This window comes from Ostrinia furnacalis, unplaced genomic scaffold (genome assembly GCF_004193835.3).
Source record: "Ostrinia furnacalis isolate ACB-3 unplaced genomic scaffold, ASM419383v2 OfSCF0587, whole genome shotgun sequence".
NCBI classification, from domain to species: Eukaryota; Metazoa; Arthropoda; class Insecta; order Lepidoptera; family Crambidae; genus Ostrinia; species Ostrinia furnacalis.
The window spans coordinates 155,037-172,352 of record NW_021130826.1 but is presented as its reverse complement, the minus strand read 5'-3'; the positions used below and the strand labels follow the sequence as shown (position 1 = coordinate 172,352).

The 17,316-nt window shown below is 36.5% G+C and overlaps 1 protein-coding gene across 1 annotated transcript; it reads left to right on the top strand.

Moving 5' to 3' along the window:
• Positions 1-9,390: 9,390 nt before the first annotated feature.
• Positions 9,391-17,010, top strand: Karl (lipocalin/cytosolic fatty acid-binding protein Karl). Its single transcript, XM_028323027.1, has 5 exons — positions 9,391-9,587; positions 14,838-14,946; positions 15,758-15,904; positions 15,987-16,158; positions 16,437-17,010. Exons 1-5 carry the CDS (start codon positions 9,474-9,476, stop codon positions 16,588-16,590), a joined length of 696 nt encoding a protein of 231 aa, XP_028178828.1. The 5' UTR covers positions 9,391-9,473; the 3' UTR covers positions 16,591-17,010.
• Positions 17,011-17,316: the final 306 nt, after the last annotated feature.

Below are 17,316 nucleotides of genomic sequence, written 5' to 3'. Positions count from 1 at the left end.
TACGGCACCAATTAAAAATATACCAAACAAATACTTTCTATACGCGAGTCGAGATTACTACCGGTTCTCCCGTTTGTCTTAATTTCTAAGAACAAACATCAGCAATGGGTGAAAACTCAGAATATTTGCAGACATAACAAAGCTTTGAGTTGGTTTGGGTGTCTACTCAGTTAAACTTCTTCAATGAAGCTCTACTCTTCTCTTTCTTATTTCATTGCATTAAGAATGAGTGATAAAGATAGGTAGAGCCAGATACTTTATCGAAATCAGAGTAAAGTCTGGAATAGAAACCAATTTTCATATTCAAATTTTTAATTGATACTTTAGGAGACTATTGCTTTTATTGGGGATTGAAATTACTGGACTCTATTTCTGATATTCTTTGGGTTCATATTTGAATATCATAGTGCTATCTACCAAAATCCATCTTACCTAGTTTTAGACCTACATAAGTTCATTAAATAAATAATGTCTCTTAATTGATTTGGCTGTGTGTTCAGCTTCCAACTAAAACTAATAAAAAATTTACAGCAAATGAAAGTTGATTGGGAAAATTTCGGAAAAGTGTGACTCGATCATAGTGACAGGGTTCAGTAGGTTATTAAAACGTGGTCAAGTCAAAACTTAAGTAAAAGTTGAACACTTAAAAATCGATTCTTATAATATTTTGCATTGATTCATATTAAGGTTTGGATCGAGTTTGGGCTTTAGTTTCATAGGTATGTAAGTTCCCTAGTAAGGGCCTACGGTGACTGTGGGCCATAAAATGGCAATTAGCATAGGCAAAAGCAATCATAATTCTCTCTCCTTCTGGATAAAATAATGTGAGAAGATTGCCGTTAGCAAAACTCTATCCGAGTGGGAATCAGGGTGATAGTAATAAACTTCATCGCAGGGAAACATAAGATGCGGCTTTTAACCAAATGCAACGAAAGGTAGGTAAGTAAGTAGTAAAGTAAGGTTTATAGGAGCCTTTTAAGAACATGAGTGAATTATGGAAACAATTAAATTTTTTAGAACATCATAACATCCCACCAAAAACGTTTTCTTTCATTGGCTCGCATCGTAAAACGTTATCAGCTTCGAACTCTGCAAGCCCTGACTAAAAAAATTGGGACCAGGTCCGAAGGGACGAGGTTCATCCAAATGCCAACGGAACCCTGCAATCGAGCTCAAAAGGGCCCGCCTCGACCGCCCACGTCAGACCCAAGTTAATTGCCCCAGCAATGCCAGTAAGAATGTAAATGAAACGCGTTTACACTCGTCTCGTCAGGTCGGTTTCTAGAGATCCACTGACGAATTTACGGGCCTGTTCCGACCGCCATGGCCAAATGTAAACGATTGTTGTCTGATATGGGTCAGGTTTCGAAACTGGAACGCAGGTAAATAAGAAGCGATCGACAAGCTTGGAGCTACTACCTTGCTGTGGAGTATTGGACTTTGTCGAAACTTGATGTTGATGATCAGCTGAATTCTGTATGGCATGGTAATAACAATGAATCTCACGTTGATTTCGTGGCAGTTGTTGTCACTCCTTGCCTTATTTAAGAAAGTGAATGGTCAGGCAGCACGAAACTTTCAATCCGTAACCAGTATGTTTTCCCTTAAAATTGTAATAATCAGGGGTAATAACACAGAATATAGAATAAGATAGAGAAATATAGATCTAATAACAAGTAAATACCTACTCAATGAAGTAAATCAAAATAGATGATTAAGAATAGATAAAATATTATCCGAAAGCCCTTTTGTTCATGTCATATAACTCGTTTTCTAATCAAGTGGACCATCGCATATCATTTCCAAAGTTTAATTTCACCTCATCAGTACACAATTAAGATACTGGCCGAGCATAGTACTCGACTTCTGCCCCATTGACATCATTATCTAATTAAAATTTAAAAGAATCTCACGTGTCGGTTTCCATTACACGAAAATGTAAGTTAATGTTGTTCACTTCCTATAGCTCTGTATTCTAATCTATGGCTTTGGAGAACCTTTTGGTTCAAGACATTACGTTTTTTATTTTTATTGGTAGTAAAGATTGGAATGCCTCAAATCAATAGTAAAGTAGTTTAAGAGATAAGTAAGCTCCAACTTGTCACATTCCAGATCATTTTCATGTATGCATCTTCACCTAACACAGTCGTTAACATAAAAACCCTTGGCATATTCACGGTTGACCAGCTTAAGGAGTCTCTGGTGGCAGTATTTATTGGATGGGGAACTGTGGTTCGTTGAGGATTGAGAGAGGTCTGTCTAGCTGGTCGGCTCCATAACCTGCATAATGATAGGTGGCAGACGGATACACGATTCCATTTAGATGCGTGTTCATTTGTCTGTAGTTGTAGGGTTTCTGATTTACCTACATTTAGAGTAAGTTTGTACGTTTAATACAGTTTACAGTCGTCGAGACATAAAATCAACGAAAGGATAACTTTTAGTATAGCGACTACTAACTACAACTACTTTACTTTGCCTTGGTTCCTCCGTTGTAATAAAACTTTGACTTTACTTTAAACTAAAAATAAACTGACTGAATACAGGACTGTGGGTTTATAAAGATCTGGTAAGAGAGTAATTTAAAACATAAGTATCCATAATTATACGCTTGTAAAACACAACTATGCCTTTACTGTCGTTCAATTGGTTAAGAAAGACTTGCAATACAGCCCAAATTGGGGGTTGTATGGAACCCAACATTGTCATGAGGTCAGTAGGAGAATTCTCGTCTGCGTTTAACATTCTAAAGAAAAGAAAACAAGATGTTTCTCCAAGTCATAAACAAGTTTCATCAAAAATAGGTCAAGGGCGAATCTCACGTTAAAATACGTATCGTGGAGAAGAGATCGTTGAACCTGATCGAAAACATCGTGATCACGTAGACGAGGAATTCTCGAAAGCTGAACGTGCTCCGTTTAGTATGGGGATCGGGCGGACATTGTGATTCCTTGCGCACAAACTAATTTAGATTCGCGGGAGATTCTGCTGGCGTGAGAGCTGGGAGATTTAGAGCTGGCCAGAAAGAAAATTGACCACCGATTGAGTTATTAGTTGAAGCATAACACAGTGGAAAAAAAATATCACGAGTTGTATCATATTGATAAGTGGTTACAATAAATATTGTGACAAAAAATTGGCGTCATTTGGATGGGAATGATTTATCTGTGGGAAAAATATTGTCAGTCGTTTGTAAAAATCCCGTAGCGAACGTTTACAGTTCCAAGAGAAAGAGAAATTTTTAATTTTATAAAGTCGCCTCATTTTATGCAATTTAATACATAGCATCTGAAAAAGAGGGGGACTCAGTTCGTTCGTACACATTTTTTTAAGTTATTGCCTAACCTAAGTAGATAACGACAGTGTCGTCATTTCCTTAACTAAGCTATTTAAAATTCACTGAAGGATTTCCTTCCTAGGCATAAACTGACTCAAGTGAGACAGGTAATCATGATAGGCTTTGTGAGATGGTTTTGTTCGTAAATTACGTCTGAATTGCGAGGAAATTCTACAGACTTATCTTACATCAAAGTTAACAGAGGCTGTTGAAAAAAACAAAAGGAAAGATAATACTTCCGATAAGGCCATTTAGTAAATTAAAAAAATAAGTCGAAAATGACGTAGGGAAAAATTATGAAGCTCTGTTGTCTGATTATGTCACTACGATACAACATAAATAAACCATTAGAGGATTTATTGTGATTGATGATATTAATATTCTACCATCGTGAGGACATACACCATGTCTCGAATAATGGCCCTAATAACATTCAATGTCGTATTTTGATAGCTACTGAATGGATGACAAGACCCACCGCGTGTTAAGCTTGATTGTAAATAACTTTTGTGTAATGCAGTCCATAGTTGAATTGCTCAGTCTAGTTGGTCACCTAAGAGACTAATGCACGTTTTCACCATCAATCCCTAAGCTCTAGCACATCTCCAAAGAATATGTCAATAGCATTTCCGTGAGTTGTTTGGTGTCTTGCAAATCAAAATACTTTGTTATTTCATTCGAAACTATTTGACATATAAAAATATTAGTAGTTACATTGGAAAATAACAAAATTGGATAGTACGTTATGTCTTTCCATTGCCTGTATTAAAATTACAAAAAAAAATATTGAGAATTAATACAGATTGTCAAGTCTAATCCTTCCTAAGGCGTACAAACAAAAGTACCAAATGTGCAAAGGTGCAGCCGCGCATACAAAACCAACGCTCCCCTGACCGCGTTGAGATAAGGAGACGAATAGGAGAAAACTGACAAAAGTAAAAACACTTTCTGAACTCATTAACGTTACTTCTACAGCAAATTAGTTTAATTCCTTGATAGTTTTTTTGATGGTGCTACTTTAAGTCTAGGTATAAATGTAATAGACTAAGAACTAGTGAACGCCAGACCTACGTCATTTTATAAAAGCTGAAAGTTTGTCAGCGTATACTCCCAATTTAGGATATAATGTTGGTGAATTATGAAGTTTGGGTCATCGTGGCTTTGGCAGCTACCTTAAAAAAACTGTCTGGTAAGGAGTTGAAACTGTCAAAACTGTATGGCTGAGAGGGAAACTACTTCTAATTATTGCCCAAATATGATTTATAAAAATCAGCTTCTATAGTTTAACGTAAGTCTAACTTTTACGGTGACTTTTTCTGTTTAATCAATAGACTGTAATTCTACTAACGTTATACCATAAAATCTGATTTTTATGTATAATATTTGGGCAATAATTAGAAGTAGTTTCCCCATTTCCTTAGTCTATAACGTATTCTCAACGTGTTCTAATGAGCCAGGCTAATCTTAAAAATCTTCTTGTTACAGATTTTTTCAAGCTGCAAGAATATAGGTGAGTATTAAAAGATTACAAAATCAATCAAAATAATTAGGTACCATCAAAATAAATAGTCTTATTAATATGCTAAACTCACTCATTTCCTTTAAATTGAGAGCATTGATTAGATAATAAATCCTTCTAACTTTTTCTTGGCCTACACTAACTTTTTACACTCAAATTAAAAAATGTAGCAAGTAGTAAATTCCAACAACATTCCAATTCTCGAATCGAGATTAATAAACTTACTCAAGTTTCAATTTCGAAGTGTAATGTGTCTTGCCCAACAAGAAACTTCCTTCCTAAATAAATAAGTCATAGTGAAATGTCCAACAAACATAGAGTAAAAACACTTTCTACACACATTGTCGATGGCCGCTCCGGTTTATCCGGATTTTGAGGAAATAGTTTGGTCTTGTAAGAATTTGGGCAATGGGCGACTAGTTTTAAATGGACCGAGATGCTGTTTAGATGAAGATGTTAGTGCTTTAGTTACAGGATTACTGGTAATCTTTGACATCTATGTTATTTGGTTACATGATCTTTCTGAGTAACTATAAAAAGGTTACAATGAAGAGGAGCACTAAGAGTTGTTATTTTTCTTCCGTCGTGTGGATTGTGTTGTCATAAAATGGGTAGTTTGAGGCCAAGAATCGCCTTGGCTTTGTGGCCTATTGTGTGGTTCCAGCAAAGTGGAATAGGAATACTCCCACTCGCACTTTTTCCAAGGATAGTGCCTCTCTAAATTAAAATTAAACAGAAAAAATAAGGAGAGTTTCTTCTGAAGTACAGATTAAATTTCCTGATGGAATTATCTCCAAGTCAACCCGTGAGCGATATTTATATGGAATTATCTCCAAGTGAGCCAAGATGTTCACATCATAATAAAACTCCCCGTTCCACAATAAAATGGAGGTTTCTGGAAAAATAAAATAAATTCTGGAAAGATCTATGATATGATACGATAATTTGCGTCATACCATAAAACTGCAAACGGACTTCATCAAATCGCTGCCCCAGATCCCAAGCCACTGCCGTGAATTATTGCAGGCATTAAAGTCATTACCCACCTTTGCACATCCGAGTGAGATTAAGCCTGGCGAATGATAAGACACCGACGACGATTAGGTCCAGAAAAGTACTTACCGCTCCTATGGCCTTGGGTACTAGCGGTACCCAAAACGAAATTTGTAGTCGATTGGCCTTGGGTACTAGCGGTACCCAAAAATAGTGTTTGAATATTAAGCTTTACGTCTACTAGATTACTGTTACAATCGATTGGCAAAAATTCAATTGGATTCTCTATGAAATACCGGTTTTTTTAAGGTACAACAACACTAGAAATCATTCCCAACACTTGGAAAAAAAAAATGTCAAAAATGACATTTCATTGTTTTGACGTGCCCGTCACTTAGTTTTTTCTTATTTTAATGGTTTATTTCTTTAAACACGAAGAATTGTTGTTGTGAGTGTTAGTTAGTTACTGAATATTAAATACAGAAAAGGATTTAAGTGTCGGTAAGTAACTTTGTCTTATTTTCGTAATATACCCGCAAGATAAAAATTCCCAATTATCATATTTACAACTTTTTTTATAATTTTAACAAATAATGAACGCTAATGAAATATGCACAGTTCGAAAGGTCTGTTATTCAGCATTGTAAAAAACAACAAGTATTAACTAACTTCTCAAACAGTGAGTCATATTTTGTATTTTTTTACGACGCGGCGTAATCCGCGGCGTAATCCGCGATGACGTAATCGCTGTGGCCACTCAACGCAATTACGTTTCGCGCGGCTGGCCAGAGCAGCGGAATGACGTCAAGCAAAAAAAACGTTCTTCCCCCAAGATAAAAGCTTGTGAAAACTCAATTCCGCAACCACTTGCTAAGCTGTACACAGAAATTCATCTTGATTCATCACTTCTCCTGTCCACAGAATTTGGGCGGTATAACCTTTAGAAGTTAAGTTGTTGATGCCGTTAATCGATAATTCCAAGTCCAAAACTTTAAATGCAATTCATTCTAGCCCTGACCACTGAGTTGGTCTAGTAACTTTGAAATCAATTAATAGTTTAATTTAAATTTATCCCGCGGGTGTCGTAAGAGGCGACTTAGGGTCCACACATCAAACAGAGAACGGGCAGCAGCGCTCTCTGAAAAACATCAATCTTTTAAACTGCGATCTCCAACCCGCCTGCCAAGCGTGGGGATTATGGCAAAACCCTCCACTATAGTGGAGGAGGCTCATAGTCCAGCAGTGGACTGTAAAGGGCTGTTGATGATGATGATGATGAATAGTTTAATAACTACTCAATTACTTATGAGAACTAGTGAAGTCCCTTTGATCCACAAAAACTATGGTAGAGTCGCGTTTTGTCAAGCTCCCTACTTCCGTATAACGTTTTCAATAAACGTTTCGTGTCGAATGTTTGTCGGGCATTTGTTGTGCGTTTGCAGGACCGCACACGGTAAATTGTATGACAACTGCGTCGGAATAAAATTGTCAATTACCATTAGTTAGTGTGCGGTCTTGCAAACGCACGAAAACGTCAGACACGAAACGTCTAAGATCGTTACATCCACGAAGACGCACCCCACCATTCTTCCGCTAATGTTTGAGTGTTATCGGTACTTCGGTACACGATAATTTATCCATGAGTGCACACGCACACTACAATAATGACGCTCGGATTGCTCGGATCAAACTCCCAGCACCCCGCGCTTCCCTCGACCAAACATTGGTGGGGCGCGTCTTCGTCTTCTATAAATTGAAAGCGCCCTAATGCTACTTTGCGGTGTCATCTGCCTCTCAGCTTACGCCCAGCCTAACTCCAAGGCAGTAACTGCTGCTCGTTTAGACTCGTCAAAAGTGGGCTATCGAAACTAGTTGGGCTGGCACAAATTTTGCCAAAGACCGTTCAAACCTGTCCGCAGTCACACCTGAATATGTAGTCCAAATAAATAATTAAAACACGTTTAATGGCACCCATATTTCAATATCGATGTATAATTACAAGACGAATCACTTCAATTAATGTGAACTAGGTGAAAGGTTGAATAAGTATCTACTTTTAGGGATTAATGCCAATTTGAAAGGAAGTAAGAATGAAATAAAGTGCCTGAAAAATCGAAACCTTTTGAACTTATCAAAAGAATATTTAATTTTATGAAAAATTACAAATTATTGCTCTTTTCATAAAAAAATATGAGCTTGATCATGATGTTATTTATACCCGGAGTCATGAGCACTAAAAGATAAATATATATTATTTTACTACTTACGTATTTATTTATAGTAATTCGTAATTGAGTCGTAGTAAGGTAGTAACCGCGCGCCTATTTACTCGTATTTGGACCAATTTATTCATTGTTATTAATTAATTAATTTTGTTTTAATAAAAGCACAATTTTATCGCGGTGATTAACTAATAACTATTATTAGGAATAACTAATTTTAAAGCTCTATCGCATTCCATAAGCTTTACGAGCTTTTTGTGGCAGCTTTGAGTGGTTCGCACGCGTCTAGACTGCACAAAATCACAAAACGATAATAACCCAGAAATCTAAATACCAATAACATGCATTTATGTTAATGAGAGCGCGAAAACTTAATTAACAATAAAATACGAAAAACTTGATAATTTTCTGATACACTTTCGCCGACCTACCTTCATGAGAACATTATGAATACATGAAAAACTTAAACTCTCTTGATATCCATGTATTCTTTGTACCTAATGTTATTTACTAATGTTTATATTTTGACGCAGGCCGCTACCAATCGATCAACGTGGAAAGCATTAGGGGAGGCCTATGTTCAGCAGTGGACGTCCTATGGCTGAAATGATGATGATGATGATGAATGTTTATATGCACTAGCTGTAGATTCTGGCTACAAAGGAACTGCAGCGGTGGGAACGAGAGGCGGAATATTTACATAAAACTAATTTTACATTTGGCTTTCTCTCCCAGTCTACCTTGACCTCTTGTCAAAGTTGGCAACTAATGTTTGTTAGTGCGTCATTCTTCATTAATTATTCAAACAAAGCCTCATTGTCTAGTTAATCAGAATCAATCAATAGACATTAGTATCTTAATCTGATTGTCTTTGTAACAAGTTTTGTCAATACATAGGATAATGTATGTAATTTTAAATTGTATTGTATAAAAATATAACCCATCTTCTGGCGCAGTCGGGTAAAAGAAAAAGGAACCATTTATGTAGTACTAATTACCTACAGAATTTTTATTTTTATTATAATTTAACAGGTTTTAAGTACATTTTGTATTCATTCCAAAATATTACATTAAAACTTGAACTTGTTGTTAATTAATATTTTGACTTCACTTAAATTCGTTGCCCATCTTTAACAAATTTAAAATATAACTATCAAATGCCTAGTTTCTAAAAAACTCCACAACAGTACAACGAGATCACAAAATCATCGACAAAATAGAAAAGAATGACAATACGACCATTATATTGTAAGTTATGAGTCACCTGATAATGTTATGCTGGACGCGTCCCGAACATTAACAAATGTATACGATAACAAGTCCTTTAGTGCATTACCACCCGTCGGACAAACACGTTTCTGATTCTCTAAAATAACACAAAGTTGTAATAAAGTGGTTAAAGATGAAAGTGCTAGCTTTGGTGGTGTGTCTCGTGGTCAATGGGGTGGTAGCCAAAGTGGTGGATAAGAGGAAATGCCCCGAAGTTAGGGCAGTACCACACTTTGATTTAAACCAGGTAAGCTGTTTACTCGTCTAAGGTTGCACCACCTAATTTTAAACGGTAATTATAACGATAACCGGTGCTTTTTGTATGGACTTGACAGATTTTTGACGTTTGTCAAAGTTAAAGTAAGATGGTGCAACCCAGCCTAAGATGTAGTGATAGTTTAGTTAGGTGACCCACAAATATTTAGATATCCTTAATTTATCCCTCTCAAAAATGACGCTATATCGGGCTACTAATACGGAAGCTTATGTAGTTGTAATTGGAGCTATTTTTTTACAACAAGTATAAATCTTTGCGCTGTCGACTGTAGGTTTGTGAGATTATTTGGTTCAAATTATTTAGACCAAAATTAATTAAGCTGTAATAGTTCCGCGGTTCAGGCATGACAACGCACCGCATAGGTATTTATGGGATTAGTAGGCCCAAGCCTGTGCCAACCCTATGCTCCAAGGAGCAAGACGTGGTGGAAACCATACCAATTGTCATAAGAGGGTTCAAAGGTAAGCAACATATTTGAGAATAAGTTGAATTTGCGTGGAATTCATTTCATCATCATCAACAGCCCTTTACAGTTCACTGCTGGACTATGAGCCTCCTCCACTATAGTGGAGGGTTTTGCCATAATCTCAGTTTAAAAGATTGATGTTTTTCAGAGAGCGCTGCTGCCCGTTCTCTGTTTGATGTGTAGTCCCTAAGTCGCCTCTTACGACACCCGCGGGAAGAGTAGGGGTTGGTGACAAATGTATTCTACTCTGCCGTCACCACACGGCTTGTGTGTGGAATTCATTTACAAAAATAAAACATTATGTTGTATTTGAGTAGGTACATCATTTTTAATCTGTAAGTCAGCCAGCTAGTATCAACAATGCGTAGGCGCCGGAAACTTGATTGATAACGTAGTAGGTACGCAATTCATTATAATTATATCATGATCCTAACTTGTTAATTAATAAACAATGACAAATTGATATTTAGTAGGCTCCGAGACTGTTCAAAAATTTGACAGACAAACACAATCATATAGAAATATTTAACCTGGTTAAAGTTCAGAGCAAAGCGAGGGGAATTTATTTGCTTTTCGATGATTGTTGAAGCTCTAGATTTGTGTGGCTCTAATATTAAGTGATAGTAGATATGAATTTAATACTTACGACTAACTTAGGTTTCAATGTTGCTGCATATCAATGGGTTATGTAACGGGGAGAATGCCATCATACTACTTAAATCCCGAGATCGCGCTACTTATGCAGAAGGTGACAATGGTTCAGCCAATACAATGACACTATCAATGGGTTTGTAGGGTAGAAATTACCAAACAACGCTATTTCAAAGCGATCCCTGGGTCTTACCATACAAAATTAAGGGTTAACATAATAGGGCAGGGTGTCACCCAACTTCTAACAGCACAGCTGCTTTGTAGGGGTAGGTACAATCAGCACCAAATTGTTTGTGACACCCAAAGTGGCCAAAAAGTTGACAAACAACTTTATTCCAATTGTAACAAAGACGTGTTAGGAACTTTTTGGCTACTTTGGATCACGAACTATTTGACGCTGACCGTACACAACTTCTGCTTTCTTTTTATTTATTATTCATTATTGAGCAATTACATATTTGATCCAAATAGCGTCCTAAATCCTCTTTAGGTTTTTTGCGACATTATAATAAATTATGACTCCTTTAACTTTTTGCAACTCAATGAAAACTAACAATAGAAACATTCCTTTCTTACTCCTTCCTATCAAACCGGATCCAAAAATGCTACTACACTGTTTGATCCACAATTTTGTTATTTGTTACACCGAACCCCTCAATTTTTATAATAACATTGTATGTATGAGCTACCTGTCAAATAAAAACAGTAACCAGCAGGTTTGAACAATGAACATCTCTATAGTGATTTGCATACATTATACCATAATACGATTGTCACTGCTCCTTTGAAAGTTAAGCTTCTGCCAGTTACATTGTATCATTTCACTTTCTATTTGGCTTGAGAGTAGTGCTTAAATAATTTTACTTATATCGAGTGGGTGGATTGTTAGACGACAAAGTAGTGGGTAGTGAATATGAGTTTGGCGTACCATTATATTCATTACATATTTAAAACAGCGCGTGGTCATGAAAATCACTTTCCTTGGTAGAGTCGAGCACTTTCTATTTTTAGAATTTGCAATATTATTTGGCAGTTTATAATTAAGGGACTATTACGTAATAGGTACCTACTTACTTTATGTCTCAATTTTTAACTCGTACATAAGTGCCAAAATATTGGTCTAAACTGAATAAAATATTTTTGATTTTGATTTTATTACAAAGGGTAGGAGTTCATAGTAAGTCAGAGGTGGAAAAGTTAACTAATAAACTTCAATTTCATCATAAATCATTCCAATCGTTGCTAATACCTTTGAGAAACAAATATCTTGTCAATTCTAAAAGCAGATGTGGTAAACCTTACTCGGAAAACAGGAAGAGGGACTTAAATCTCCTCTTAGCTAGAAACTTTGGTGTATCAATCTAAATCCATATTGATCAAAAGCTTAATAGGTGTATCCAAAGTTGATAAGTGTTTTGGCAAAGTTGTAGAGCGTATGTAGTATGTAGGTATTATACATGGTTCAAATGGGCATTACTGAAAGTCTGAAATTTAATAGAAATTACAAACATGCTAAAAAGATTTTAATTCATTCAATTACTTTTTAATTTAGTACTTAATCTTAGGAATTATTTCAAAGATTTCAGTATGTAGCATGAAAACGATGCGCAACATTTTTGAACGCCTATGCACACTCGTACAGCAAAAGTGTCGAAGTGGAAATACAAGCTCTTAATGTGGACAGGCTCTCACCAATAAATACGAGATTACATACATTTTTCTCTCTGTTTGATTAATCTTTAATTATCAATTCAAGTATCGATTCGAAAAACAAAAACTTTAATTAAAGATAGGGTTTGTCAAAATGCGACTACCTCCCGGAGATCGTTTGCGCATAATAATAACGACGCCATAAATCATTTTGATACAATAAATAAATCATGTTGTTTGTTTCCATAATAATAGCCTTAAATCGTTTATTTATGGAAAACGCATTACCACAAACGAATAAGTGCTCTACGAAATTATTTTTATTATAACCGTTCATTTGATATGAAACTCCAAAGAAGTAATGGACTAAAATTACTTAGGTATTATCTTATGATACTACTAGCGGCCGCCCGCGACTTCGTACGCGTGGAACCTGTTTAACCCCCTTAAGGGTGGAGTTTCGTAAAATCCTTTTTTAGCGGATGCCTACGTCATCCGTCCCGATCCGTCCAGTGGGTTGTGCGTTGATGGATCACTATGTCAGTCAGTCAGTCAGTCACCTTTAAGTTATACAGGGTGTCCCGTAATGTAACGTCAAGCCGGAACTGGGTGTTGAGGCAAGTTATGCTGGTTATCAGAAAAATATAAAAAAAAATCTATGTGGCATATTTTCAAAATAATGGGCATTTAAAAAAAATCAAAAATTTCTACTCCAGGTGACGGTCTTTTTACTCGTGTTGCCACAAATCTTCACTTTTTCCAAATTTTTTTTTGTTATGTAACCCTGAATAATGCTTCTCTAAATTGTTATCAAAATTACAAACCCAGCTGCTCCAGCTTGGATAAAAAAAATACATGATTCCCAAAAAAAATTTCAAAATAAAAATTTTGTCTCGTTTAAACTGACTGTACTGAAAAAAAAAGTACTACGCAAGTGTGGCATGTGACGTCATAATTTGGCGCATTTAGTAAGGATTCCAAAATGGTATAACACTTCGTAAATTCTTGCTGCAATTGTCGAAAGTTTTTGGTTTTTTGGAAATAATCCCGTTTTTAACTTTATCTACCTTGGTTAAAAATTATTATTCTAATGTGCCCAAAATTCAAGTTTCTGTGACTGACTACCGTACAGTCAGTCACAGAAACTTTTGTCACCATGACAGTAATTAGTAGTTGACATACTGTGACAAAAGTCACCCGTGCGTGCGCGCCGTTACTACCTGCTCTGCCTGCACTTGTACTTGGTAACAGGGATAATAAGGATATGAAGTTTCGGTTATGGATACGGTTACGGATATTAGAATAATATTATACCGGTTTCGGTTACGGTCACGGATATAAAATCATTTCAGATTATCCGAAAGTTTCGGATAATTTCGGTTACGGAATTATTAGAATTTCAAAAATGTAGGTATAATTCAAATAGCAAGATGCTGCGTGACCCACATAGCTACTTTATGTACCAACTAAGACGACACCTATGTATGATAAAGGTTAAACAGGCTGGCATATTAGATGGTGCCAGGGAATGCCAGACAAGTTGGTAACAAATATTAAGATTTAAGGTACAATTCCAAGACGGGCCGCAGACCGCAAACTGCAAAACTCTATGAAATCGGCAGCGCGGCATTGCTGCTGCGGCGTGTATACTGCAGATTTCATAGAGTTTTGCAGTTTGGAATAATTGTACCCTTAGACTCCGCCTTTATCCGAAACTATCCGTAACTTTTGAATCAGTTTCGGTTACGGTTATGGATATTTTTTTATTTCGGATATCCGATAGTTTCGGTTACGGTTACGGATATCCATAACATCCCTGCTTGGTAAGATGGCCCTCTCCGTCCCGCTCATACCTTTTAAAATGGCTTCTCCACCTCATTTAAGCCAGAAACTTGAATTTTGGGCACATTAGAATAATAATTTTTAACCAAGGTAGATAAAGTTAAAAACGGATTTATTTCCAAAAAACCAAAAATTGTCGACAATTACAGCAAGAATTTACCAAGTGTTATACCATTTTGGAATCCTTACTAAATGCGCCAAATTATGACGTCACTTGCCACACTCGCGTAGTACAATTTTTTTTCAGTACAGTCAGTTTAAACTAGGCAAAATTTTTATTTTGAAAATTTTTTTGGGAAAAATGTATTTTTTTCATCCAAGCTGGAGCAGCTGGTTTTGTAATTTTGATAACAATTTAGAGAAGCATTATTCAGGGTTACATAACAAAAAAAAAATTTGGAAAAAGTGAAGATTTGTGGCAACACGAGTAAAAAGACCGTCACCTGGAGTAGAAATTTTTGATTTTTTTTAAATGCCCATTATTTTGAAAATATGCCACATAGATTTTTTTTTATATTTTTCTGATAACCAGCATAACTTGCCTCAACACCCAGTTCCGGCTTGACGTTACATTACGGGACACCCTGTATATATTTAGATGTCAATTTCAGATGCTCGGCGACTGGTATGTGGTTGAATACTATGCGAGTGCAGAGGAGGCTCTCTCTTACAGCTGCATGAGGGCAGTCTTCACCCAGGATGACCACGTGCCAGCTGCAGGTATGATTTCTTTAGTTTTTAATGATAAATTTATTAGCACAGTCATAAGGAGAACTTTACCATAGGGCATAACCAATTGGCGCCTCTGTCAACAGGACTTTACTCGCTACCTTACTTAAAATCCATTGCAAATGTATCATCATTATCATTTAGCCACAGGACGTTCACTGCTAAACATAGGCCTCCCCCAATGATTTTCATATTGACCGGTTGGCAGTGGTCTGCATCCAGCGTCTTCCTGTTACCCTTATGAGGTCGTCGGTTCAGCTTGCATTTTGCAAATTGGTTCATAGATAAACGTAAATTCGTACTTATTGGCCACTACTACGAAAGTTTACTACTATCCTTACCTTGAAGTTGGCAATAAATTGCTCAGATATCCCCGTTGCCTATATCGGGGTGCTCTGGAATCGCCTCATGAATAAGAAACAAATCGTGAACTAGATCCGTGCATGGGTGGACGAATGTCTTCATCATTTATAGATACTTTCTCCCTTAGATGTATTTCCTGCTACATATTTATTTTATTCACTTAACTATTTTATCAGAAATAAAAACCCTTCTTAATTTTTTTTATTAATTTACGAGATAATTCGTTGTGATATAAGAACAGCTCATCAAAATAAATAACACTTAATAAGTTAAATATTTTGATTATAAAAATTAATTGCCTTTATTACATTATCTCCCAAACCTAGAATATATTGTCGCGTCCATTCAGAAAATTTATATCTACTATTAAGTATAGTATGTTTCGAAAGAATATTGCGTTAAAACAATACAATGCGTAAAATGACTGAATTTGTTTCAGACGGCACCGTGGAGTGGACGCCAGGGGTGACAATGAACTTCACGTATCGCTTCGCTGATGACCCCTTAGGGGAGAATCTGCTTGGAAACATCACGTGGAGGGTGGATCTTAACGAACCGGCGCATTGGACCCATGCAGAATCCACTTGTGAGTACAGTATTGTATGTAGAGTCATAAGACTAAGTATTATACTATACTGAACATAAAATAAATAAATGAAAATTTCCAGATGATGGCATCTACAACACATACGTCCTAGACACAGAGTACAAGACATGGGCCCTTCTGTTACATTGTGCAGAGCAGAGAGAAGGTGCAAGGTATCTCAGTGCCTTCGTGCTATCCAGAAAGACAGCCTTGCCAAAGAACGTCATGGCCTACCTGAGAGACAAGTTGCCAAGGTATCCTTTAACATCTATTGAACTGTGCAGAAAAAGTGGAAGTCACAGGTTTTTTTATTATTTTCCAACCTGCAACATTGTTACTGTCATGCTTGACACAACGAAGAAAAAGTTCGTTCATTTCAAGCAAAGAACCAAGACCTTCTCCAAGGATTTAACCGGCATTCAGGTCCTTCCCGCGAACTTCACTAGATCCTTAATGATTTGCAGCTTCCTGAAAATCATGGTATGAACTGTGACAAAGTTTTTGCTAAACTACTCCTGTAAATATTTTCCAGATACGACGTCGACGTCAAATACGTGTTCCCTATTCCCCATGAGGACTGCTCGTCCAAGCCAGCCAGGTCTGACTACACACCGATCCTGGTGGAAGCCGGCAGCAAGGTCCCGAGAAAACCAGGCATCACCTACAACGTTGCTTTTGGTCATTAGAAGACCCTAAGACTGCACGAGATGGGTGTTTACATACATGGAATTAGGGACGAGTAATTATGTAAAATTAAAGTATAAAAGATATCGGAATACATACGTACTTATTACCTGCATAGTTTATTTGGTAATAATCATACATTTACAAAACCTCACTAAGAAGTACTTATTTGTTGATAGTAGTAAGAAAGCGAAAACGTTATACGCTGTATTGTTTGTGTCCTTAATTTTTTAGTTTTGAAAACTTTGGTATCAGGGATTAGATAATCTCAAACGAAAAAATCTGTCATGTTAATATAGGTAGGTACATAGAATAACTAATAAAGAGTAAAAGCAAGGTTATTCTGCTAAAATGTATATTGTATACCCACCCCGAGGCTACTATTGTTTTCAGCGGTGCATTCCTGGTATAGTCCAAACAAATCTAAGTAATATGGGCCCAAGATTTTACGTAGGTAAGTACTTAAGTATTTATTATTAGAAACTAGCTTTCCGCCCGCGGCTTCGCCCGCGTGGAATTTTGTCACAGAAAAACAATATCGCGCGCGTATTTGCTAACCGTTTAGACCTACCCTGGACTACGACAAACATTTTAAAATCAAAATCAGCTCAATCAGCCCAGCCGTTCTCGAGTTTTAATCAGACTAACGAACATCAATTCATTTTTATTTATATAGATACCTACTCGTAGATATCAGGCTCAAAAACTGAACTCCGACAAACGTTACT

What these genes read in the sequence shown, in the direction of transcription:
- Karl (XM_028323027.1), top strand. Translation starts at nt 9,474, where the DNA reads ATGAAAGTGCTAGCTTTGGTGGTGTGTCTCGTGGTCAATGGGGTGGTA. An exon ending in CACACTTTGATTTAAACCAG is followed by an intron (nt 9,588 to 14,837) that starts GTAAGCTGTTTA and finishes TGTCAATTTCAG; the next exon opens with ATGCTCGGCGACTGGTATGT. An exon ending in TGACCACGTGCCAGCTGCAG is followed by an intron (nt 14,947 to 15,757) that starts GTATGATTTCTT and finishes AATTTGTTTCAG; the next exon opens with ACGGCACCGTGGAGTGGACG.